Raw genomic sequence first — 26,273 nt, 5'->3', positions numbered from 1 at the left:
TAGATAGAGTAATCTTAGATGTGGGTCCTTCCCTTTCATGATTTCAAATACTTCTTTCAAGCCCCTTCTCTTTTTTTTCTTGTTAGTTTATTTATTTTATTTTTTAAAGATTTTATTTATTTATTTTTAGAGAGAGAGAGGAAGGAAGGGAGAAAGAGAGGGAATGAAACATCAATGTACAGTTTTCTTTAGCACATCCCATTCTGAGGAAATGCCCTGCAACCCAGGCGTGTGCCCTGACTTGGAATCGAACTGATGATGCCTTGGTTCTCAAGCCCCTTCTTGCCTGCAAGGTTTATTTTGAGAAATCAGCTGATAGTCTTACGGGCACTCCTTTGTAAGTAACTCTCTCCTTTCCTGTTGCTGCTTTTAAGATTCTCTCATTATCTTTAATCTTAAGTAACTAATTATGATGTGTCTAGGTGTTTTTCTTCTTCGATCCAACTTCTAAGGGACTCTCTCAGCATCCTAGATTTGCATGTTTAGTTCCTTCACCTGATTGAGGAAGTTTTCCTTCATTACTTGTTCAAATAAGTTTTCAATTTCTTGCTCTTCCTCTTTTCCTTCTGGCACCCCAATGATTTGTATATTGGAGCATTTAAAGTTGTCCTGGAGGTTCCTAAGCCCCTCTTCATTTTTTTTTTAATTCTTGTTTCTTTGTTCTGTTCCAATTGGATGTTTATTTCTTCCTTTTGTTCCAAATCATTGATCTGATCTGAGTCCCAGTTTCCTTCCTTTCACGGTTAGTTCCCTGTATATTTTGCTTTTTTTCACTTTAGGTAGCCTTCATTTGTTGTTTTATTTTGTGACCAAGCTCAGTAAGTTCTTTGAGTATCTTGATTATCAGTGTTTTGAATTCTGCATCTGATAGGTTGGCTATCTCCTCATCACTCAGTTCTTTTTCTGGAGTTTTGATCTGTTCTTTCATTTAAGCCATATTTCTTTGTTTTGGTGTACCTGTTATTGTAAAGGGCTGAGATTTTGGTATTCACTAGGGAAGGGTAACCAGGAAAACTGGGACTCAAATCAATAATGTGAGACAGGAAGAAATAAACATTCAACCAGCTCAGAATGAAGAAACAGGAATTCAGAAAAATGAGGAGAGGCTTAAGAACCTCTGGGACAACTATAAATGTTACAATATTCGAATCATAGGGGTTCCAGAAGGAAAAGAACAAGAGCAAGAAGTTGAAAACTTATTTGAACAAAAAATGAGAGAAAATTTCCCCAATCTGGAGAAGGAAATCAACTTCCGGGAAATCCAGGAAGCCCAGAGAGTCCCAAAGAGGAGGAGCACACCAAGGTACATCATCATTAGGTTACCTAAGATTAAACATAAGGAGAGAATCTTAAAGGCAGCAAGAGGCAAGGAGAGAGTTACCTGCAAAGGTGTTCCCATAAGACTATCAGCTGATTTCTCAAGAGAAACCTTGCAGGCAAGAAGGGACTGAAAAGAAGTATTGAATAGTGTTGAATAGTGAATATGAATAGTGATATAAACTGAGAAACTGAGCAACTTAACGTAAATTGATTTTAAAATATATTTCTTACTGGAGTCTTGCACTCCAAATGATGCCAGAGAGACAGAGGTTCAGCTCAGTTGGGCTTCATCTGGCTGCTGACCAGCCAGCCAGCTGACCAGTCTCAAAATTACTGCACTTCATTGAACTTGCTGACTTATCTCTCCCCAAGTTATAGAAATGGGAAAAAATCATTTTTACCTTTCAGGGGTAAGTCTAAAGCAATAATTTTTCTTCTTGATTTACATCAAGTTTACCAACAAATAATTTGGAGAACATTTGAAAGACAAAAGCAGAAATTCCCATATAAGTAATCATGATGTTTATATATATTCATAGGTTTAGTATCTTCCCAGGATATGGGTGGGAAATTTCATTAAAATTTCACATTGCAGCCACTCCATATTTTAAAAGCAATACTAACAACAAAAGTGACTCATATTATACTGAAGAATGTATATGTATCAATATGAACTTAGGTAAAATTCTATCCTGATAGTATTAGTATACTGATCATCTAACTCCAATGACCCATTGGTTCCAATGCAATAAAATTTAAAAGCAGTAAAATTTCATCATAGGAAAGATGTAAGGTACTTCCTCAAATTGTATTTTTAAATCATTTTCTTATTTTTCAGTTATAATTGACATATATTATTATATTAGTTCAGGTGTACACCCCAGTGATTTAGCATTATATAACTTACTAAGTGATCATCTAATAAATCTCACATCCATCTGACACTGTACATAGTTATTAGAATATTAACTATTCCCTATCTTGTACTTTACATCTCCATAACTATTCTGTAGCAACCAATTTGCATTTTACCTTTTTCACCCATCCCCCCAACTACCCTCCCACCTGGTAAACATCAAAATGTTCTCTGTATCTATGAGTCTGTTTCTGTTCTGCTCGCTCTTTTATTTTGTTTTTTTAGATTTAGTTGTTGATGTATATATATTTATTGCCACTTTATTGTTCAAATTTTTATCTTTTTTTCTTCTCCTTAAAAAGTACTCTGTAACATTTTATGTAATGCTGATTTGGTGGTGACAAACTCCTTTAGCTTTTCCTTGTCTGAGAAGATCTTTATGTGTTCTTCAATTCTAAATGATATCTTTGCTGGGTAGAGTAATCTTGGCTGTGGGTCCTTGCTTTTCATCACTTTAAATATTTCTTGCCATTTCCTTCTGTCCTGCAACATTTCTGTTGATAAATCAACCAACAATACTATGGGTGCTCCCTTGTAAGTAACTAACTGCTCTTCAGATTCTTTGTCTTTAACCTCTGGCATTTTAATTACGATGTGTCTTGGTGCGTATTTCTCTCGAATCATCTTGATTGGGACTGCCTGTGCTTCTTGGACTTGTATGTCTATTTCCTTCACCAAGTTAGAGAAGCTTTCTCTCATTATCTTTTCAAATAGGTTTTCAATTTTGTGCTCTCTCTCCTCATTCTGGCACTCCCATGATATGAATATTGGTATGCTTGATGTTGTCCCAGAGGCTCCTTACATTATCCTCATTTTTTCATTCGTTTTTCTTTTTCTGTTTCTGATTGGGTGGTTTTTGCTTCCTTATATTCCAAACTACTGATTTGGTTCTCAGTGTCATCTACTCTGCTGTTAATTTTCTGTACATTATTTTTAATTTCAGTTAGTATATTCTTCATTTCTGACTGGTCCTTTTTTATGGTGTTGAAGTTCTCACTAAGTTCATTGAGCATCCTTATAACCAGTGTTTTCACTCTGCATTTAGTAGATTGCTTGTTTCCATTTTGTTTAGTCCATTTTGTGGATTTTTGTGTTCTGTTCACTGTTTGGGACATGTTTCTTTGTCACCTCATTTTGGCAGCCTCTATGTGTTTGTATCTATACATTAGGTAGAGCTGCTATGTCTCACAGGTTTGGTAGAGTGTCCTTATGTAGTAGGTATTCTGTAGGGTCCAGTGGTACATCCTCCCTGATCATTCAAGCTGCATACTGGATGTGCATCCCCCATGTATGCTGCGGCGTACCCTCTCCTCTTCTAGTTGAGCCTTGATTGCAGTTGGTTCATCAATGGGAGGAATTTACCCACATGCTGATAAGCTACAATGACTGGCTGTCGCTGACCACCATAAAGGATCAACTGGGCAGGGCCCACCCCACAGAGCAGGACTTACTTCAGCAGGGCTCTGGTGCCTTCTGAGTCCACCTCTTAAGTGTATCACTTGTGGAGGTGGTTCAGTGGTGATGCTTCTGAAGCTGTGCACTGTGCACTGGCTCTAGGGCCTTATGGAAGGTGCAGGCCAAGGCCCCTGGCATTAGCTACAACATGATATATGAATGGCTGCTACTTGTACTGGACTTAAAGGTGCTCAGGAAAGGCCAAGATGCGAACAAAGACAGGTTACTGCTAGTACTGTGCCTGGGGTCCCTTAGCGAGAGGTATGGGGCACACTGAGGCCAGATGCTGCTATTTGAGAGATTTTTTAAAAATCTGAAACATTAGCCAAGACAGGCCATTCTTATGGAAAAGCCAGTGGAAATAGCTTGGGTGGGCCTGGAAGTTGGGTGGAGCAGGGCCTCAGGGAATCATGAGAGTGGAGTAAACAGTGTAAGCCAGGTTGATGGAGACTTAGATATGGTACCCAACTATAGGCTCTGTGAGTAGAAGGTTCATCAAAGAAACAGTAGCCTCTACCAGCACTTCTGTCTGGAAGAAAGCTGTCCCCCAGCTGTCACCCAGATACTGGACTCCTTGTATGTCCCTGATTCCTTTTAAGGTGCTGCCTAAGCACTGAAGCTCAGAGGAGTGAGTTGGAGTAAATCCATGCGTGGGCCTTGTCAGAGGAATTGCCTGGGGCTCCAGGAGCCGTCCATCTCACTTAGCCACAATCTTCACTGGTTTTTACAGCCAGAAGTTATGGGAACTTCTCTTCCTGGCACTGGAACCCTTGACTGGGGGTCCTGGTCTGGGGCTTGGACCCTTCACTTCTCATAGGGATCTCCATAGCCAAGATACCCTTCCCAATTTTTATCCACCACCTGTGAAAGTGGGACTGCCCCATTCTGTATCTCTGCCCCTCTTACCAGCCTCAATGTGGCTTCTTTAATTCCCTAGTTGGAGGACTCCCACTCAGCCAGACTTCAGGTAGTTCTGAATGATGGCTGTTCTGTAGTTCAGTTGTAACTTTGACGTGATTGTGGGAGGATGCAAGTTTTGCACTTATCTATGCCACCATTTGACCAAAAATGTTAAGTTATGTGATACACACTCCTGAAACAACATGATTTCATTTCATGGCAAAAGTAAGATCATAATTTAAAATGCTTTTATTTTTTAAGGCATTATAAATAAACTAAATCACCATGGTCTTTTGACTATTCATGGATTGTTCAAAAGGGTCTCACAAAATGTGTGAACGGATGTACAAGGGAGTGGGTCATTCTTTAAAATTTATGAATAAAAATGTTGATCCAGATATAAAATAGTAACGTCAGTCATGAAGAGGCCATGAGTCATAATGAACTCTTGTTTATTGAAAGAACCCTCATTTACTGAAAGAACCCTTCTAGGCTATTACACCTGCAGCTGCAACATTCTTCACACCTTAGTTTTTTTTTCCCTTGAGTCATCCTTGTTAATAATTGACATGTTACACTCACTTCGGATATGAAATTAGCCAAGATCAATGGCTTATCTTTTGACTAACATTTTCTTCCTTGTACTTAATGGCTCATCAAAGACATTCTCAAACAAAGATACAAGTTTGTGTGATACATTGACAAGGTGTCATATAAAAGATATATGTAGAGAACTATTTTTCTGGAACAATACCAAGGATGAGGTCATAGATTCTCTAATTCCTATAAATGCCATTTAGAAATTAAAAATTCCTTTTAGGGGTGTAGAACAGATTGGCAACATATTTTTTTAATTATTTATTCATTGATTTTAGAGAGGAAAGAGGAAGAGAGAGAAAAAGAGAGAGAAACAACAATCTGTGGTTCCACCTATTTATGCGTCATCCATTGGTTGCTCCTTGTATATGCCCTGACTGGACATGGAACCCACAATCTTTGCATATCAGGGTGATGCTCTAATCAACTGAGTTACCTGGCCAGGGCAAAATAATTCTTTTCAAAAAGAAAATGTGTACAATCAACCTATTATACAGGAAAATATTATGGAAGAAAATTCAGACAGAAGGCAAGAAAATGATTGCTTTTGTTTTGTCCTTGCCTGACATAAAAGATTGATATTTTTCTTTTGCTTGTTATCTTTCCTAAGCCCATCACCATGTGGTATGTGTTGATATTGAAGAAGTACATTCACAGCTCACATGCAATTCTGCATTATTTTTAGTTTGTATAATACTGGATAATATTCATCCCTGTTCTTATACGGGCTACATCTTCCCAGATGCCCAGGGTGGAACATGTAGTCACCATAGCTTCCTTGCCTCCCACTCTGGCCACCTCTGGCAAGTCCCGTGTTCTGTCGGGTTCACTTACTTAGTCTGTCAGGTTCACAAACTTTCCTCTTCATTTCCATATTTCTTTCAGGCTCTCATCTTTTCTCATCCTGATGACTGCCACTGCTTTGGTCACTTTCTCACCAGCTCTTCTGTACACTGCTCTCAGAGTGATTTTTCTACAGTCATTTCCATTGTTAAAGTGTTTTATTTTGCAGTGTCTGATGCATGCAGGTTTTGTGCTGCCTTATCACATTACTGATGGGTACTTAAATGCCAAGACCATTGGTGGGAACTTTCTCTGAGAATGTGACATCTATCACATGTCACCACTTCTCCTTTGTCGTTAGAAAGAAGAGGGTATATTCAGTAATGTATCATGAACAAAACACTAATGTGTCAAAACAAAACACTCACATGCACACACACAATGATAACACTAAAGGCTGAAAAATAAGGGTGACTGAAGTCTAATTGCAGACATCCCTTCATTACTTCTGTCCTGAGAGATGAAAGAAGTCATCTGCATGTCTCAGAACTGAAATTCGCTGACAACTTGGCATTTATTTTAACAAACTTTTGACTGAGGCAAAATTTGAGTTTACCTCTTTTCTTCTGAGTTACTTTGATGATGAAAAGACAAAAACACAACCTGATAACCAGCTTCTAGTAATAATAATTTAAGATCATTACGGTGCATTATACTTCACAGAGCCCCACTGTATTATTTTCTTTAATAAGCAACCCTATAAAATGGAGATGCATCATCTTGTTTGTACAGGTGTGCAGGCTGAGTCTATTCACTTGGCCATAGTTACAAAGCTACTATACTGTCTTGGACCCCAGGAGTTTTCATCCCAAATGTCTGCACTAATTCACAGATTCTGAGCTGCTTGCACACACACACACACACACACACACACACACCCTATTGACTTACATGAAATAGAAATAATAACAAAGAAATGCTTAGAAAATGGAACTAATGTGTTATTTTTGTTGTTCTTGACAATGTTATAGAACCACTTTTTTATGTGTTTTCATGTTCTGTCTAGTGTTGTTTTTCTTATTCCCCACTGCTTAAATATTGCATCTTTGTATTTTCTTGAATAGAAAATGTCCAGCTGCCCAAGAAGACCAGACTGATATAATATGAGCTCTTTGTTTACTCACAGAATAGGCACAAGTTGCACCCTACCAGCTGCTTTGTCCGTAGCCTTCACTTTGTTCTGTAAAAATCACCTGTAAGATTGGCTGGATAGTTAATTCCATACTCCGGTTTAGCCTGGGGACCTCCTGTTAAAATTAAATCAGATATTGCCTCTGAATGTGAATAATGAGGCAATATCTGATTGCCTCATTAGATAATGAGGCAGTATCAACCACTTTTTGAATTAGGCTTCCACCACTAAGGCTGGACATGGACTTCAAAACACTGCATTTAGGAGGAGTAGCATTCACTGGATCTTCTTACATGAAGAAGCTATTCAGGTAGAGTAACACTTTAGTGCTACACCCAGAATATCTGAGTACTGGGTCTGGGAGTATTAGTACTCATAATGTTAGGGTTATGAAGAATTGCCCTGTCTTGCTCATTCCAGTCTAGATAGGAAATTGTTCTAAGACTGCAGTGTGAAGGCCAGATAACATTGCTTTTTTTTTGGGGGGGGGAGTGACTCCTAAAAGATGTCTATCCAGAGAAAGGGAGTTATTAATATTAGAAACTGATCCCAGGGTCACTTCAAGATCCAGCAAACACTTGGGTATTCTCTTAAATGTCAAAGAAAACAAGCCTATGACTCAGTGCTGAGAGTCTTTTCTTTCTTTCTTTTTATTTAAAATTTTCATTTCTTGCCTTTAGAGGCAGGGAAGAAGGGAGATAAAGAGAGAGAAACATCAATTTGTTGTTCCACTTATTGATGCATTCATTGGTTGATTCTTGCATGTGCCCTGACCAGGTATCGAACCCACAACCTTGCCATATTCAGACAACACTCTAACCAACCGAGCTGCCTGGTTAGGATGAGAGAGCCTTGTCTATACATGTACCCCACAGTTTGCACTCAACTTTAAGGGTGGTCATTTTCAGGACTCTCAGAAGCCACTAGGCACTTCAATGCATGAGCAACTGGCAATATGTCAACTAAAACACAGAATCTCATATTATTTAAATAAAGCCTTCATTCTTTAATCAGTACAATGATTAAGGAGAGTTCATTTACGTGCCTTACTTGTAGTTGAACAATAACAATCACCTCCCGACCCGCTGATGGGCTGAGCTGGTGGTTGTGGAGAAAAGGGGAAGAGACGGAGCTGAGTTTTCCTAAGTATCTGCAGCTCCGTTTGTTGACAGAACCTTGAGCTCTATGAGAACTGTGACTCTGCTGCCTAGAATAATAGTTGCTCCATGTGAAGTTTGGTTGTGAGTGGGATATATCACTGAACTCTTAAAATTCTCTCTAAGTGACTTTATCTCCATTGCTATCAAAACCTGGCCCACGGCATTGAAGATACCACTTGTTCCCATTCATTCAGAAGTAGGAGCCAAAAGATGGGTGAGTGAGGAGACATTTGTGACCAACAGTGAGGAAGCCGCTCTCCATAGCCCTATTTCACAAAGAACTCTCTCACGTCTAAATTGTTTAAAGTTGGTGTGCTGGGGATTATTCCTGATCCTGGTGTTCTTTCTACATCTGTTTAGTCTTAAAGGCTTCCTAAAATATTTTTCAAAATCCACTTGTGATTTTCTAATCCTCCTTAATGCATGGACTGCTTACAAGGCAACTCTTTTTTTTTTTAATCCTAGATCTGAAAAATGCAAACAAATGCATGAGCCTTAAGAACAGGTTGGAAAAAAATAAGTGAGGGCTGTTGGAAGCATAGCTGAGTGAAAGTGGTTCTATTGTTCATGTACATACAGAAAATTTTAATTATTTACTGCCCAGTGTCTTCAATCAGAACAGCGAAGGCATTGTAATCGCAGCCACCCGTTGGTGTTGGATTTGGGGGAAATAAACGTATTGCACTCCCTCTGCTGGTGCTGAAGTTGCAACAGCTCATTAACCAAACCTGAATTTTAAAGTCTTTCCTGTTTAAAGAAAAGTGTAGGGGGAGTGGGGTGGGAAAAGGAAGCAAAAGCTGGGAATGCTGTTAATTTTATTATTCATTTAAAATGTCGGGAAAAACAAACATGTACCCAATGCCAATGGTTAGGATGAGTGAGAAAGCCAACAGATTTTAGGTTTTCTAGCCCTGTACTAAGAGAAGGGAAAGAATCCCCTTTCCTCTCTCTAACACCCTTTAAAAACTACTCTGTCCCTTTCAAATTCTGAAACAATCTTGTCCCAGTGCTTAATGAACAAGCAGCTGGATCAGTATGTTCGGTATGTTCAAAAACTGTCCAGGGAACACAAAGTCATGTATTTGATTTGGGGTGAGAGGGAGGAGAGAGAGCATCTTTCTCTTGGTGTCAGAAAGGAAAACTAAAAGATCCTCAGCTGAATCTTTATGCCTCCGGGGAGCTGCCCACAAGCCTGGAAGAGAATCAGCACCATGGAATTTTACAGCCAAGGGGACCTGGCAAGCAGTGGCTCTACTCCTCAGTGAGAAAGAGAGCCTACCAAGCGAGCAACGGCTCCAGACGTCAGGGGATCATGAGGGCGCAGGCCCTGTTTCACTCGTGCTAACCAGCACACAGAAAGTTTTCTTGGAAGGCTCATCTTGCCTGGACTCTGCTCTCTTTTCCATTCCTGCCTGCTTTCTTCCCCAGGCGGCTGGATGCCAACCACATCAGTTATGTCCCCGCCAGCTGTTTCAGTGGCCTGCATTCCCTACGGCACCTGTGGCTGGATGACAACGCTCTGACAGAAATCCCTGTCCAGGCTTTCAGAAGTTTATCAGCACTGCAGGCCATGACCTTGGCCCTGAACAAAATACACCACATACCAGACTATGCCTTTGGAAACCTCTCCAGCTTGGTGGTTCTGTAAGTTCTATTGATTTTTTTTCCTCTCTCCCTTTTTAAGTTTCTAAATTCATGGTAAAACCTTGGCCTTAAAGTGCTGGCCATTCAAACCTCTAATAGGGATATTTTAAGGGTGAAAGCCCCCTGAACTCCTCCCTAAAATGATTCATAATTTTTTTAATTGTATGAAAGGATGAAACAACATTTATAGAACCTTCTAAGTGCCAAGCACTCCTGGGCATTCAAAGACAATGAAATAAAATCTCTGCCTACTGTATACTGTACAAGTAATCACCACACTGCACAACTAGTAAAGTTAGTAAAAATGACTTATTTCTGATAATAATTTATAATTCAGGTCAAATTGAAATATGCCTTTCTTCTTATTCCATGAGTCCCTCTTGAACCCCTACCAAGGAAAGAGAAGCAAGAATGAACCCAACAGTGAACTCTGCATGTATATGCACCCCAATGGGTCTGGGTTACCTTATTTCAGTAAATCCAAGTGATTCTCAAGAGTTTAAAAAAACATCAGTCTTCTTTAAGAGTGTAGCCACATGCCCAGGTGTCAATCGGTGCTGATACAGGAAAATAGCAGCTGCTTGCAAGGCTATCAGGTCAGTTCATGCGGGAACTTTGACCAAGGCCTCTTCTGTACTATCTGTCCCTCGGCTCCACACACACCCTCCTGCCCACTGCTGCCTTCGATCATTCCACTTTGTTTCATTGCATCTCTGCCTCTCACACCATACTATATACTACTTCGAGGGCTGGAAGCATCTCACCCATTCTGTAGGTTCCCCTCCATCCCCTTCCCCCATGTGTTGCCTGCGGAAGATCCTCAATAAATACTGCATAGATCTCATGTGAACTCAAAGTATTTATTAGACTAATAAGTTTGTGGTGATATTAACAAATTTCTAAACTGAATTTCACACACAAAGATGATGCTACAGACACACCAGAAGCTGGATAGGTGCTTTAATTTATCTTCCACTAGAGCAGCAATTTTTAACCTTTTTTATCCCATGGCTCATATAAACAAATTACTAAAATTCTGTGGCACACCAAAAATAAATAAATTTTTTCTCCATCTGACAAAAACAACAGGTATAATTTTGATTCATTCACACCAGTTGGCTACTGTCCTGTTGGCTGGTGTCATTTTTTTTATTTGACAGTCTAAGGGAAAAGAGGTCAGTGCCCCTGACTAAATAGCCAGGTATTGCAGGTTTTAGACATTCTTGAGGCACACCGGTTGAAAATTGCTGCACTAGAGGAAATAGATTTACAGAGATCCAGCTATTCTTTCTCACTGTGTCTTCCTTAAGCTTGTTTTCCAAAAGTCTCTTTGGGACTCAGTACAGTTTTCAGTCATGCACACAATACTCCCACTGGCTTTGACTTACCTGACTTACAACTGAGCCAAAGGTGATAATTATATACACAAGTACTGTGTCAAGATAACTCCTTGGACAGTCTAAAACTGATTGCTATATTCTGCAATATTCTGCTATAATATTCTGCTATTCTATATTCTGCTATATTCTGGTGCTTTCTGTTAACCTGTCACCCCATTCTGGGAATGTAGCCTTTATAAGCCATCAGCTTTAATAGAAAATGTGCTTAGTACACCTAGGACCATTCCCCCACCCTCCATTTGTCAATGACCGTCAGTATCTCTGCTCATCACCCCACATCCCAAAGCCGTGCGAAATAGTCCACGTGGGAAGATACACAGAGCAACCACGCTGAATAGCCTGAATTCACTCTCATCAATCACATTGCTCGTATCATGATACATTCCTGATATTTCACACCCAGAAGGTAAAACTGGGACTGCCTATTAAATTCTATGGTATAGAACCATCCATGGTGAGAGAAAGTGGAGCATATAGCCCCCTTTTAGCAAAAAGTAGTTCAGTAAAGTATTTCTTATGTAAAATCGCCCTGCAGTGGAAGGTTCTTTGGAGTTGAGCAGCCAGGGTGTCGTGCTGGCTTCCTTGTGCAGCGAGCCTGCTGACCGTCTGCACCCTTGTCCCGCAGGCATCTCCATAACAACAGAATCCACTCTCTGGGAAAGAGATGCTTCCATGGGCTCCACAGCCTGGAGACCTTGTGAGTTGACCCTTCGTGTGTTTCCCCTTTTCAGTGTTTTCAGTGGGTATTCCGGACAAATCAAGATAGCCTTAACGTCAGCCTTGCTGTTTTGTTTGGTTAATTGCCTGAGCTGTAAACAGATATTCACAGTGGCTTTGTCGTACGCACCAACACACCCCTCACAGAGCTAAACGATGACACAGATTTTATTTGAATCTAACAAGAGTGATAAGCTACTTCGAATCCTGGTAAGCTAAAAGAGGTGCTTTCCACCGAGCAGTGACTATTTGCTCCGGAATGTGAATTCTCTGTCGGATCAGCTCTATATTGTCACTCCGGCTCGCTCCCCACGGGAGGGGAGAACCCAGACCAGGCTCCAGCCCGAGATGAACAGGAGTCTCACGAAGAAACAGCAAGGGTTCATGCAAAAAGCAAATCTACAGACTGAAAAGTCACAGAAGCTCCATGTATTGAATATATCTATAGTGAAATGTTGTACTGGGCATTTGGCGTATTGTGTCTGCTCTGAGAGCAGACAGTATTATCCCACCTTAGCTCTAGTGCTATGAGTCATTCTACCAACATGACAGCTGGTCAACAGCATAACTGGGGTTTGCTTCATTCTCTAGTTTGACTCTGAAAACCATGTTTACTGCTATATTCTACTTCCAAAGAGTAGGTCAAATATGGAATTTTGGGTTGTTACCTATTACAAAAATAGAGCCCAGCCAGCCGCCCATAGCCTAAACTGTATCCCAGAGTCACTTGGAGAAGAGCTTCTTATGGGCCCCACTGGGGCCCATATAAATTTTAATTCATGTGGGTTTTTTCCCAGGTGAGGAGCCACTCTTTGTTGCCCTGTTGGAAAGGTGTGACGAGGGTGAGGTGACAAGCAGTGAGGGTCCCGAGTGTGCTGGGAGAGGAGGGTGGCTCCAGCTGTGCCCCCAACCCAAAGCCCCAAGCACACAGGGCCACTGAATCTATACCGCTGGCTCTGACCAGGAATGCAGAAGGAGAAGACCACCTGTCTTCTGGCCTTGGGGCCCATTATTCATTGGCATACAGATCTTAGCAATTTGCACATGATTAGTCTAACTTCTAATCAAGTCTGGTCCACTGTTGTTGGCAGTCTTCTTGAGGCCAATTGGCCTTGACAGCTCTCCTTCCGGCATCACTTAGTCACTCTGGGCTTCCTCTCAGAAGAGAGGAATCGTCCTCATAAGGAGATGCCAAAGATGAACTTGTCCAGGCAGAACTCTGATGTCAACTTAATGGCATAAGCAAGCAGTTTCCATCAGCTGCTAGGGGGGAAAAAAATGAGAACTTCTTCCTTATCTACACAGGGCTGGGCTGGGGATCTCAGTCATGGAAAGCACCTCCGGTCTTTTTGAACTCAACAGGGACAAAAACAAGATGGACTTTGATGGGTATTTCCATAAACAGGCTTTCTCCCCCGCCCCATGTTTGAAGTGAGGACCCAAGATTGCATATAAATACTGTAGAACAAAACATTCCAGGACACAGTCCTGAGTCTCGTTGCCCCACCCCCCTTTACCTTGCCCAGGGCTACAGAGGATCAGTAAATTGGTTATTCCCAACCTCTTCCTTTCCCTTGCTCGAAATCCAAGTAATTTATAAGGGCCCAATCCTTTTTTAATCAAAACAGAGCATCTGGAGAGATTTACAAACAGGAAGAAAATTTATGTCCACAAAGACACAAGTTTCCTGCCTGCCGTATAGCTTCAGGATGGTGTGTGTCAGACAAGTAGGGATCTTGATTCATGTTTAACTCAGTTAAATTATCTCTCTCTTAAAATCAAATAGCAATTCTCGTCCACAGAGGAAGATCTAACCACATCTGATTGCCTGGCCGAAAGGTTTCTCTGAGTCGTCTGGGAACTCTGCCATTCCCAGAGACCAGGAGGCCATCGCTTTTTCATGCGAAGATGTATATAGAAGCAAATCTATAAAGCTCTTGTGAGTAATAGAACTGAAAAGCCATTTGTCTCGTAACCAACAGAGAAATTAATTATTTGGGATTGTTTGACTCTTCTAGTTTTGGTCGTGAAAGGTAATGCGGAGCTCTGTCTCACAGACCAAGGAAAACATCACAGTTCTGATCCAAATCATTGTTTGTGTCCCTGAGAAAATTCTAGACCTAATGTCCTTCATGAGAGTACTCTGCATATACAGACCTCTCCAGAAGCAGGTTGTCATCCTTGACCTTGGGCTATGAGGGATACACACCCTCCACAGGAGTCAGGGACAGAACAGTCCTCCAAGATGTCCAGGAGGAGAATTTTCATCAGTGATACTGGTCCTTTGAAATGGCACGTTCATTTTCCTTGTAATGGTACTATATGTGAATGTGAAGATGAAAAACTGAAAAGACTGTTCACTTGTTTTCAGAGATTTAAATTATAATAACCTTGATGAATTCCCCACTGCAATCAGGACACTCTCCAACCTTAAAGAACTGTAAGTATATAGGACAAATATAATGGGAAATCTCTATTCTTTTTTTTAAAAGATTTTACGTATTTATTTTAGAGAGGGGAAGGGAAGGAGAAAGAGAGGAAGAAAAACATCAATATGCAGTTGCCTCTCATGTGCCCCTTGTTGGGGACCTGGCCTACAGCCCAGACATGTGCCCTGACTGGGAATCGAACAAATGACCCTTTGGTTCACAGGCCAGTGTTCAATCCATTGAGCCACACCAGCCAGGGCAGAAATCTCTATTCTTCATAAATTTATTGTAAAATATGTTTGATCACTATACATGTGACTTACTAGAAAAAATTTAATTCATATAAATGACAGTCAAGTATACTTGAAGTACACTTTAATTGATTCTATTACCAGCAAACATCAGACAATCTTTTTAAATTCATAATGGATTTCTCTAATATATGTATATTAGAAAAACTGTACATATTTCTCTAAGCCATACTCCTTTCCTAACACATATTACCCCAAGATCTATATGCTTCATAGATTTGTAACGAACTATAATAGAATTCAGTTAATTGCTGAGCATTTTGAAAAACATTTCTAGGTTACACAAGTCACTACAAACCAGAATCAAATGTATGTGTCTGGTGTAGTGCTAGATGCTTTCACACTCTTTAAATAGTTTGTGAATCTTATTTAATTAAACAAACTACAATTTTACTAACATAAAGCTAACTTTCAGGTTTGGGGTTACATGTATTTTCTTTTATATACTATAATTAATTGTTCATTGTACCTAAAAATAACCTATGTAAGCAATGTTCTAACACTTGGAAAGGAAAATAAGCATAGAGCTATTTTCCTGGCGGGGAGAAACAAGACACACAGCCAAAGGAGGTAGACAAGAAAGCCTGTTTATTTAAAAATAATAATAATAAAAACTTTGGGAGGTTCGGCATCAGGATAACCCACCTGTGTCCAAGCTGGGAAGTAAGTCACCAGCACCACCTGTGCATGGGCAGACCAAAGACTGCCACTCGCCTTGCCCACAGGCCCCCCCAAGACCTTTGACTCTGGCCCCCTCCCATTCGGACAGCATCAGCATCAACAGATAAGAATCAATCTGGTACCACAGATTCACTGGGCACCTTCCTTCGGCTCAGGCAATTCCGTCCTCATAAGGAGCTTACTGAAATCTCTATTTCACTAAAGCTTACCTCACTTTTCTCTTAGCTTCAAATGGGGTCAGGAGGGGTGTTCATAATCCCTCTCCAAAGACAGTTCCCTCTGTCTCAAGTTGTTACACGGTGGTGCTCCAGCAGATAGTAACAGATGAATTTTCTTTACCTAACATCACATTGTAAGTTTCCGTAAAGCACACTTACTATTTTCAGCTTCTTTATTTCTCTTTCAAGATGGCCCCTGGTGATCTCCTTTGCTCCTACAGAGTCAGTGAGGACACCTAAGCTTCAAAACACAGAGCTGAATGTAACTTTATCCTGGAGTTACTGAACATGCTGGTTGTTGCCATGCGAGAGAGGCTGAGGACTATTAAATAATTTTACCCCACACATTATTTTTTTATAAATTGTTTTTTCTTCTTTCTAGAGGATTTCATAGCAACCATATCAAGTCGATACCCGAGAAAGCATTTGCAGGCAACCCTTCTCTTATTACAATGTAAGTGGCTATAGTGCTTTTCAATTTTTTCATCCAGAAATAGAGTATGTGTTGCTCTTTCAAATATGTTACAGTGAATGTTCTATATTTGCCCGATTTTTTCTCAGTCAATGTAAGACTATGTGGAGGAGTCTATGGAGAGGTGCTTTGCCAGGTTTTAGCTGAATGCTGAAATAATATAAAAGATACTTTTTTTCTAGAACCTGCAAAGTGCATTTCATATGCTTCACATCTTCAGACCTCTTGTTTCACTTCACAATAATCTTGCAAAATGCTTTGCTTCTCTCTATTTTCTAAGGAATAAAACTGATTTTTAAAGTATCAGTGTTGAGGTCAGCTAGTCATTCAGAACATGAATTCAAGTGTGCCAAAAATATCAATTATTATATGCAAATAGGAGCCTTTTGCCACAATAGACTCCAGCCTCGGCTGATGGTGGACAATGGGAATACTGTTCTGTGCTGTCTCTATATCCATTCATTGTTAAGCCCCAGCATTGAATCACATTTATACAATTACAAGGTATGTCGTAATTCTAGAAATATGCATATGTCATAGAAAGACACATGATGATTTATGTACTATAGAAGTATAAAATAGACTTACAGCTATAATATACAATGAATGCTGTTTCACACTTAGCACAGACGTAAGATTAATCATATACAGATATATACGAAGATGAAAATATGTTAGTGTTAAGCTGGCTCTTAGTTAAAAGACAATCTAATCTGGCAGACTTGAAGCCATGAGTGAGGGGTCTTGAATATGGGGGAAGAGAGTAAGGGTAACTGCTGAACATGACTCTAAGGGCATTTCTTGGCAGATACCCATCCTGTGCCAACTTAATTGAGAGGCTTTCTGGAACTGTGAAGCATTTGTCACAAATGAGCTGGAGTCCATCTCAATTAGCCCTGACAACTGAAAGAAAAATACCATTCATCATTCCTGAAATGTTCTGACAGTATGTTGGAAAATTAAGGGTTTTAAAGTTTATTGCCTATAAACATTAGTCCTCATTAGAGAGTATTTACATAGTAAGAGGTTGGCAAATTGCATTGGCTTTGCTTCTTTTGCCTAGCAGCCACAAGACGGGTTTTTAAATCATCCTTTTGAGATGCTAATACTGCTTGAGGAGGACCAACAGCCCCCGCCCCCACCGCCGCTCCCACCGCTCCACCCCCGTCCCATTTATTAATGCTTCTCTCCAGCATTTGGTGTTGACCGAATCCCCCTGAAATTCTCCTCTCCTTGCTTCTTCCTCTGTTTCCATCTCTGGTCCTTGCCACCCCCACCACACCTTCCATTCCCACTTTCTGTGAAGGCAAGGGTTTCCCGTGTCCTTGGACTACCCAGGCCTCATTTCTACCCTCTGTAGTCGCAGCTGCCCGCCAGCCTGTCTGCTAGCCATTACCCCTAGATTGTTGTCAGACTAAGGCTCATCTCTCTGCCTTCCCCATCTCTCTTGAAACACAGTATCCATATTGTCACTCTCTTGCTGTAAAACACAGAGATTCAGGATTATTTATTTACATTAAATACAAACTCCGTACCTTGACATTCGCAGCCTTCCATGTGGCCCAAGCCAGCCCCCTTGATCAGTTCCCCAAAGCTCTACTCAGTTACCCTGTGCCAACACCCGGACCAACTAAGCTAAATTCATGGAATGAATGCCTTCCCTTATGTCCTTTGCTCCTATGATTCTCTCCCCTCACTATGCTTATTGGAATTTTGTTTTCTAGGGTTTATTTCAAAGTGATATTTCCATGAAGTCTTTCCTGGCTTCATGAGAGAACTCTCTTCTTAGAATCCTATAACTCATTTGTATTTGGGACACTTCTGCCTCATGTATACAAGCATGTGCATCTTATGTGTTCAGTGTGTACATACATATGAATTTATAAGCATGTAGTGTAGATAAAGGATAATGTAACATGAAGAAAATTCCTTTTGTAATCCTAAAACCTATATTCCAGCTCTTTTTTTTGGAAACTATTTAGTGCAAGGGAAAAGAAGAGGTCAGAGGCTAGAAGCACAGAAGGGGACTCAGGTTTGTTAGGTGACAATGACATCCCAGGCAGTGTGCCAGATGTTATGCATGTGTTAGCTCTTTCAACACATACACAAACGCTACAGCTTAGTATTAGTTTCTCAGTTTCACAAATTAGAAAATTGAAGCTCTGGAAGGTAATGAACTTGTCAAAGTATTTGAGCCTCAGTTTATTCCTCCAAAATTAAGGAAAATAGAATTTAAGTGTCTACACTGTAGATTTTATTAAGTTGTTCGGTGGATCAGTTGAAAATGCTTTGTCAGCTAGAAAGTGATATAATCTTATTTATTTGTTTTATCCCAAATGATCCCAAGGATTTTTAGGGAAGAGACATTTAATCGTTCTTCAACTCCCAGCTGTTAGTGCAACACCAGGCATGTGGTAGCTACCTAAGAACAGCCTCCCCCGCGGATTGGTCTCCCGGTTCCTGCACTGCCTACCCTCATATGTTGAGCACAGTAGTTGCCAACAAATACCTATTGAATTTCACTGAACTAGAGGGATGTCACAGCTCAGAACTGTTTCTGAGGCCCATTGACCAAGCGGTATAAACACTGTCACATTGAGAATATCTGTAAAACAAAATATTTCTAAGCTCTAATAATGTCTCACCTTTTAGAGCAATAACTAATTCCAAAAAATTCTGACATTATTTTTTTTAAAACCCAAAATACCTCATTTCCTCTCAAATAATGTTTGGTGTCAGTTTTGTGTATCATGATAAGGTTTGACCAGAGGATATCATCTTCGTGTTCACATATAGAACTTCCCCTTTATTTAATTCATGACACTCTTGCCAGCCCCTCCAACTACTCTTTGCCATTCAATTGATAGTCCACAGATGTTGGAGGCGGGGAAGATTTGTAAGTGATAACTACAGTCAGTTCACTTGCCTTCTTCCTTAGAAACTATCACTCTATCTTGCTGTCAGGAATTTTTAATTTTATATAGCGTGAATTTTTTACCAAAACTCTCATAATATGAGTTAAAACATTTTTGAGGTTTGCCTGAAACCACACAATCAAGAATGTTATGTAATGTAGTATAATCAAAATTACATAAATACATTTAACGTACTTGTTGAAATTTGAACAGATAATCATTTGCCATTCAAGTTTTATACCAAGACATTGTTTTTTTTTTATTTCTTTTCAGACATTTCTATGACAACCCCATCCAGCTTGTTGGAAGAGCCACCTTCCAACATTTACCTGAGCTAAGAACACTGTAAGTTTTTCTCTTATATATCACTTTCCCTTTGTACGTTGCTGTTAAAAAACAAGTGCATGTTACAAGTTGAAATGTTTTGAAAATGGGAATAAAAATTACCCTGTTCTAGAATCTTCTCCCAGTAATACTCATGTGCCCCTCCTCCTAGGACTTTGAACGGTGCCTCCCAAATAACTGAGTTTCCTGATTTAACTGGAACTGCTAGCCTGGAGAGTCTGTAAGTACTTGAGAAGGCTCTTGACTTTGACCAGAACAGGCACCGCTTTTAAAGTCTGACCAGTCTGAATGTCAGTGAATCAAATATGTCACTGCAGGATGCCTGAATGAAAGAATCGTGTCTGGTTTGTGTTTCCACAGGACTCTGACTGGAGCACAGATCTGTTCTCTTCCTCACACTGTGTGCGATCAGTTACCTAATCTCCAAATGCTGTACGTATCAGTAAAGCAATAATGTTGTATAAATAGGCAACTTCCATTTAGGGGGAGTGGCATACATTATTTCAGTAATCCTTAAAGGGGGAGAAAGCCCTTTCCTTGCAGGTCTCCAGGAGGTCACGCCTCCTTTGCCCACTTTGGGCTGGGGAAGTGGCTCTGACGTGACCCTGGTAACGATGGCCTGTGCAGCCTGTTGCCAAACCCCAAACATTCTCCCATTCAGCTTCCAACTGGCACACATTTCCTCTCAGAAAATGGATATGAACAAGCCCAAATAGCTTCATTTCCCCTTCTAAAGACTTTGTAGAGCAGGAAAAAAGAAAATAACAAAATAGATCAAAAACCCACTGTGATGCCAAAATAAAAAATTGGCTATCAGGCCCACACAAAGCCTGATAAAGGTGACCAGACATTCTTCAGGTATCGTTGCAAGTGCCATGTTCTAATGTTTCACCTAATGGTTAAACTGTTGGCATACGTCGTTTCTGCTGGCTTGGAGCTTTTTTTCTCTGCCTTTATCATGTTTTATGAAAAGTAGTTAGAGGACCTTGAAGAGCTTTGTTTTGACCTTGCATTTTCAGCCCTCTCCCTCAGCTCCCACTCAGCCCTGTTGTTGTCCTCACAAGCATGGGTGGGACTTAACGAAAGGGCCTTTTGCCATGGCCCTGTTCTCACACCATAGACATCTGCGGCAGTTGAATGCCTGCAATTCCGCCATAGGCTCTACCTGGTAGCGGAACTGCAAGCAGCACTCCAAAGGCTGAGTGGAAGAATGGGAGTGTCTGCCATGCTGCTTCTGCCTTGCCTGACCCCCGACCACGGTTGTTCAGTGAGATGGGGTTGCAATAACACCATGTGATAGCCTTGGGGTCAGCCATTCATGTCTGAAAGAATCATACAGAACTAGTCTCCTCTTCCTCATTCCACATTTTCCTGGGAGGTGTAGATACAATTGAGCAAACTGAGAATTAGGGAAGTTAAGTGCATTTGTCAAAGTCATACTACGAGAGCCCTGGCTGGTGTAGCTCAGTGGATTGAGTGCAGGCCTGCGAACCACACAATCGCGGTTCGATTCCCAGTCAGGGCACATGCCTGGGTTGCAGGCCAGTTCCCGGCAGGGGACACACCAGAGGCAACCATACATTGATATTTCTCTCCCTCTCTCCTTCCCTTCCCCTCTAAAGATAAATAAATCAAATATTTTTTTTAAAAAGTCATACTACAAGAAAGTAGCAGAGTCCAGAATGTCAGTATAGGCAGTTTGATTGAATACGTAGGTAAAAGTGTGAGTACAGCAGGTGGTGGAAATCTTGGGGTTGTCTTAGAATTCTGCCCACCATACCCAGAATAGGTATAATTATCCTCATTTCTTATGGAAATGGGCTCAGTAACATGACTAGGATTTCACTTCCTATAATTGATTAGAAGGGAGCTAGTATTTAAACTGCATCTGTCTCCACTATGTCACACACTGAATGGTAAACCACTCAGGCCTAGAACTGCGTAAGTGGGGGCTGACTGACAAATCGGTTACGAACGAAGACTCTGGGGTCTGTTTTCCTGGTTCAAGTCCAGTCTCTGTGTATACCAGCACAGCTTCTTGAGCAAGTTATTTATTCCTTCTTGGTTCTGTTTCCCACTCTATAGAATGGAGGTGTAATTACTTCCTTCAGAGGATCATCATGAGGACGAAATGACTTACTGCATGTCAGATACTTGGATCAGCGCCGGGGGCGTTGTAAACTCTCAGGCAGTGTTCACTCTCGTCATCTTGTTTTTCAGTTGCTTTACACCATTATTCTTTCCTCAGGTTGAAACTAGAAAGCCCTGAAAAACCTCAAATACTAACCTAAATGGCAGTCCATTGCCATTTCCAAAGCACTTCAACCTACAATATTGATTTGTTCTTCATAAGAACTCTGCAAGATCAGCAAAGCAGGTATCTTCTCATTTAAGAAGAAAACTGAGAAAGATGCCAGTGCTTTGGCCAATGTATCAACCAAGCAGAATCAGCTGAAGTTGAGAACAGAACTCAGGGTCCTGACCTCTACTATAGTCTGCTTTAGGATCTAAAAGTAGAGGTCAGAGAGCTCCCCTTTGAGGCTGAATCATCCACTGAGTACTTGTTGCTAGAAGGAATTTCACCGTACGTGAGTGGTATGCCCCCAGGTTGCTTCACCTCCATGGGCATTGCTTGGCTGTGTGTGGCCGTCCCCACATATTAGCTAGGCAGTGATCTTTCGTGAGTCATTTCACATTGTATGGGGATAATCATAGTGTCTGCCTCATAAAGTGACCATAAGGATTAAATGAAATAGTCCAGATAAAGCTGCAAACATGGGATCTATATATGAGGAGTTCTTGATAAGTTAACCATGAAAATCATTAGGTAGAAGTCAGGTAGGAGGTGATAGACACTGTGTGCTTATGCAGGAGAAGGCTTTACGTACTCTGCACTAAGAGGTACACAGGAAGGAGTACTCTCCTCCAAGTCTGTGGAGATGAGTGAACTACATTATTACCATCTTTGATAATATGCGTGGCCATTTTATTCTACTCACTTTTCAAAACAGCAAATCATATTGTTAATCAGGTGTAATTGTGTACAGGTGGAAGGTATGGTTTTGTTATTTGGTTTATTGATTCGGTTTGGTCTCCGAAAACTCTAGTATAAACTATAAATGTGTGTTTGCAAACAGCTTTATCTGAAATATATGCATAGTAAATGATTGTGTTTCTGCATAAATTACATTTATTCAATAAATGTAGGATGAAGTGATCAATCAAAGAACAGAATAACTGAAAAGCCCCTTATAAAATAGTATTGATTTTTTGGTTGCAGGGTGATGATCTGGTTTTCAACTGGGCATGAAAAGGTGTTAGCTGATCAGCTGATACCCTCTGAGACATGAGACAAGATTCATATATATATTATATGTGTATATTATATGTATATAAATGTTACTTTATCTACCATCTTTCTTTTTTTAAGCTTTCTGCAAATTACCATGGCTTGTTTTAGATTAGCTATATTATACTCTAAATATATCCAGATGTTTTTATTATTCTGTCATTTATTGGGTTTTGGATGAAGATTTTTTAGATTCCCACCCCTCCCGCCCTTGTAGTGATTGATTTCAGAGTTAGTGCAATGTTTGGAGTTGTTGCTGGGATTTTATTTTAGTTGATTAGAAAAGAACCAACAATGATTCCTTGAGCTGTGGATATACAGCAGCTCTTAGAAAGGGAAGCACAGTTATTTAATTTGATTTGTACTCATTTCAGTAAGATAACAGCTAGAACATTGAGATCATCACTAACAAAACATAAATAAATTCATTAAGTAAATTATTTAAGTAAATTAAAGAAGTATAATAGTTACATGTTAGTAAACATTTAAATCTACTGCTTAGTCCAATTATACTGGCGACTACCCACCCCAGGTCAAGAAGGGAGAACTGTTCAGTGCCGGCCGTCGGGGACACCCCGTCATGGAGGGGAAGGGGAGCAAAGCGTGCTTCCTTACAATTAGCATGTAACAGATATTCTCTCTGTGCCTTCTGTTTTTCAGAGATCTCTCCTACAACCTGCTGGAAGATTTGCCCAGCTTTTCAGTCTGCCAAAAGCTTCAGAAAATGTATGTCTATAGAGTCTCTGAGTCTCTAAGTCTCCTAGCAAAAATAAGAGGAGCCCAAACCCACATTTCCAGGGGTCGCTAGGGGGATATTAGATGTGTTCCCTTTGGACACACACAAGGCGTGACTGTGTAGGATGGGAATAGGTTGGGAAAACAGACAATATTATTTTACCATGCATTGTATGATAAGTAGACCACTTACTAAGCATTTCCCTTTTTTATCATGAACTTGGTGTAATAATGGTGTAGGTTTGTTTGAACTTTGGAATTTTGCTAGCCTTGTCTACCCAGTACACAGTGGTGTTTTTTCATATGAGGGACCTGAGTTTGTTGGAACGTTTGTTGGTACGTTTGTTTCACAAGAGTCGTCTTTGGAGGAGGTACCATATTTGCTGTATTTGAGGTGCCATTGATGCTTCCTACACAGGAAACACTTCAGAATTCCTCACCTAAAATTGCCTCCTCCATAAAACATCAGCCTTATTGCAGTATAGTGAGACTTTGTTTTCGATCAAAACAATGTTAACCCTCTATCCTTTCCCACTTAATATTTTTTGAATGCCTTTGGACAATTAAGGGGGAAAAATAATCCATCTTTGAAAGGTAAAGATTTGAAACTCCTGAAGACCCTCAAATGCAAGAAAAGCTCAGAAGGCAGAGCCAAGAGAGGCGCCCTTAAAGTGCTTCAGTGTAGACGGCATTTGGAGGATAGGTTCATATTCACTCAGAGACACTAGCTGCTTTGAAAGAGAAAAAAACAGTACTTAAGTGTGTAAATTGTAATGTGCTTTTTACGAAAATATTTTAAAGGTCATTTGATAGTCTCATTGTATGTGTGTCTTTGATCGAGAGCAAGGTAATCACTCCGTACAAGTTCTCTGAAGACTAACCTTTGAAACAGGTGACTGAAATCAACCTTTGGGACTCTGTCATTTCAGAGATCTGCGACATAATGAAATCCATGAAGTTAAGGGTGACACTTTCCAGCAGTTGCTTAGCCTCCGGTCTCTGTGAGTATTGCCTTCCAGCACCTTCCCCCTGCAGCGCACTTTCTTCCTTGAGTCTTCCCTTAATACTTTCTTTTCACTGTATGTGTATCCTATTGGGTCTTTTTGAATGAATTTGCTATGAAAAGGCAAATATTTTACTCGTGATCCTTTCCAGAAATATATTCAAAAGTCGCAAATTTGCACTCTGCTCTCTGCCAGTCAGCAGAACGGAAACTTTGATAAAGAGGAAGGGGGCAACCCTGCTGAATAGCTGACAAAACCTGTCACTATCTACGGCCTGGATTGTCAGGGCTTGTTTGCATACAAATATGAAATGGCCACAGAAATGTTTCTGCCATGTTTTCTTTGGTGGTTGAACAGTTTTTCTTTTTTTTTAATCATTTTTTTTAACTTTTCAGTAGCAGCTGACATACATTATTATATAAGTATCAAGTGTACACTTCAGGGATTAGATATTCTGTAACTTACTAAGTGATCACCCTGATAAACCTCGTACTCATCTGGCTCCACACACAGTCATCAGAGTGTTAGTGGCTAATTCCCTATGTTGTACTTTATATCTCTATGATTATTCTGTAGCAACCAATTTGTACTTCTTAATCCCTTCACCTTTTTCACCCATCCCTCATTATAGTCTTAATGGTTAAGAAACTACACCTTCATAAAATAATACCATTCTTCAAAACATTTTACATTCACCTGTAAGAATCTCCTCCAAAAAATTTAAAAACCATCTTGTTTTTCATTTAATTGTGTTGTCTTTTTCTTACTTTCGGTCTAAATCAGCTTGTGAGGTTCTTTTAGTTTTTTAAATAAGTGCAATACAAGAATATATTGCTTACTTTTATTTCCTACCTAATTCACCAGGTTGGAGTTCTGGTTGTTTCCAAAAGTCAGAAGTTTGGGGGTTTTTTTAAGGCTGATGTAGTTGATTATACTATATTGCATTATTGACATTTGCTAAGAGAGCAGAATCAATTGCTGTCACAAAAAATATATATTTTTATGAGTAAATTATATATTTACATACATAAATAAAAGAACTAAAAGACTGACCTCTAAAGATACCAAGAGAATGTGATACAGATTCTGAAGGCCAAAAGTCTAAGTCCCCTGAACTCCTCACACCCCTTAGAACTCCCCTCCAGTGACTCACCAAACTCTGCCAACTTCATTTCCCCGACCCACTCTCCTACCACAGGCTGAGGGAGTCACTCACCTGAATTGCCCTACCATCCTCCTTCACAGTCTCTCCACCATCAGTCTCTACCCACTCATCTCATTCTCCAAAGAGACTCTTTCTTGAGTATAAATGGAATTGTGTTACTTTTCTACTTCAAAAAACTTATTCTCCTATGTCTTCAAGATCAAGATAATTTCCCAGCACTACCTTTTAAAACCTGCTCCCAACCTCCTGGAACACTCTCATCTCTCACCCATGCTTTCCTAGTCTCCTGACACACAGACACTATTTTTCCTGGTCTTATGGCCCAGTGGATTCTTCCCCACTCCCAACTTGCCCTCACCCATCCTGTGAGAACATGAATCTCTGAGGCGCTCTGCACACTCTCAGCTGCAGAACTCAACCCTCTGCACTTTCATCAGGTAGATCACTTTCAGGTAGATCACCCTACCTGAAAATGACAGGACTTTTTCATTTTCTTATCTCCGGGTCTAGTGCAGTAGCTCTCTCATTTGTTAAGAATTTCACACATGTTCTGAGCAAAAGATCA

At 40.3% G+C, this 26,273-nt stretch overlaps 1 protein-coding gene across 2 annotated transcripts in view; it reads left to right on the top strand.

Moving 5' to 3' along the window:
* The window catches only part of LGR5 (leucine rich repeat containing G protein-coupled receptor 5), a 151,822-nt gene that overhangs the window by 96,343 nt on the left and 29,206 nt on the right, over nt 1-26,273 (top strand). Inside the window, exons 5-13 of one of the 2 annotated variants that reach the window (XM_037049445.1) lie at nt 9,752-9,967; nt 11,993-12,064; nt 14,456-14,524; nt 16,106-16,177; nt 19,384-19,455; nt 19,607-19,675; nt 19,816-19,887; nt 23,465-23,530; nt 24,469-24,540. In XM_037049445.1, coding sequence (XP_036905340.1) covers nt 9,752-9,967; nt 11,993-12,064; nt 14,456-14,524; nt 16,106-16,177; nt 19,384-19,455; nt 19,607-19,675; nt 19,816-19,887; nt 23,465-23,530; nt 24,469-24,540 — 780 coding nt within the window. The remainder of the gene's footprint in view (nt 1-9,751; nt 9,968-11,992; nt 12,065-14,455; nt 14,525-16,105; nt 16,178-19,383; nt 19,456-19,606; nt 19,676-19,815; nt 19,888-23,464; nt 23,531-24,468; nt 24,541-26,273) is intronic. The other variant, XM_037049446.1, reaches the window with a different exon arrangement.

The sequence above is a fragment of the Sturnira hondurensis genome, unplaced genomic scaffold (genome assembly GCF_014824575.4).
Source record: "Sturnira hondurensis isolate 20B ecotype Veracruz unplaced genomic scaffold, ASM1482457v3 Scaffold0006496, whole genome shotgun sequence".
Taxonomy (NCBI): domain Eukaryota; kingdom Metazoa; phylum Chordata; class Mammalia; order Chiroptera; family Phyllostomidae; genus Sturnira; species Sturnira hondurensis.
The sequence above is the reverse complement of the archived record's forward strand: the minus strand, read 5'-3'. Positions and strand labels throughout refer to the sequence as shown.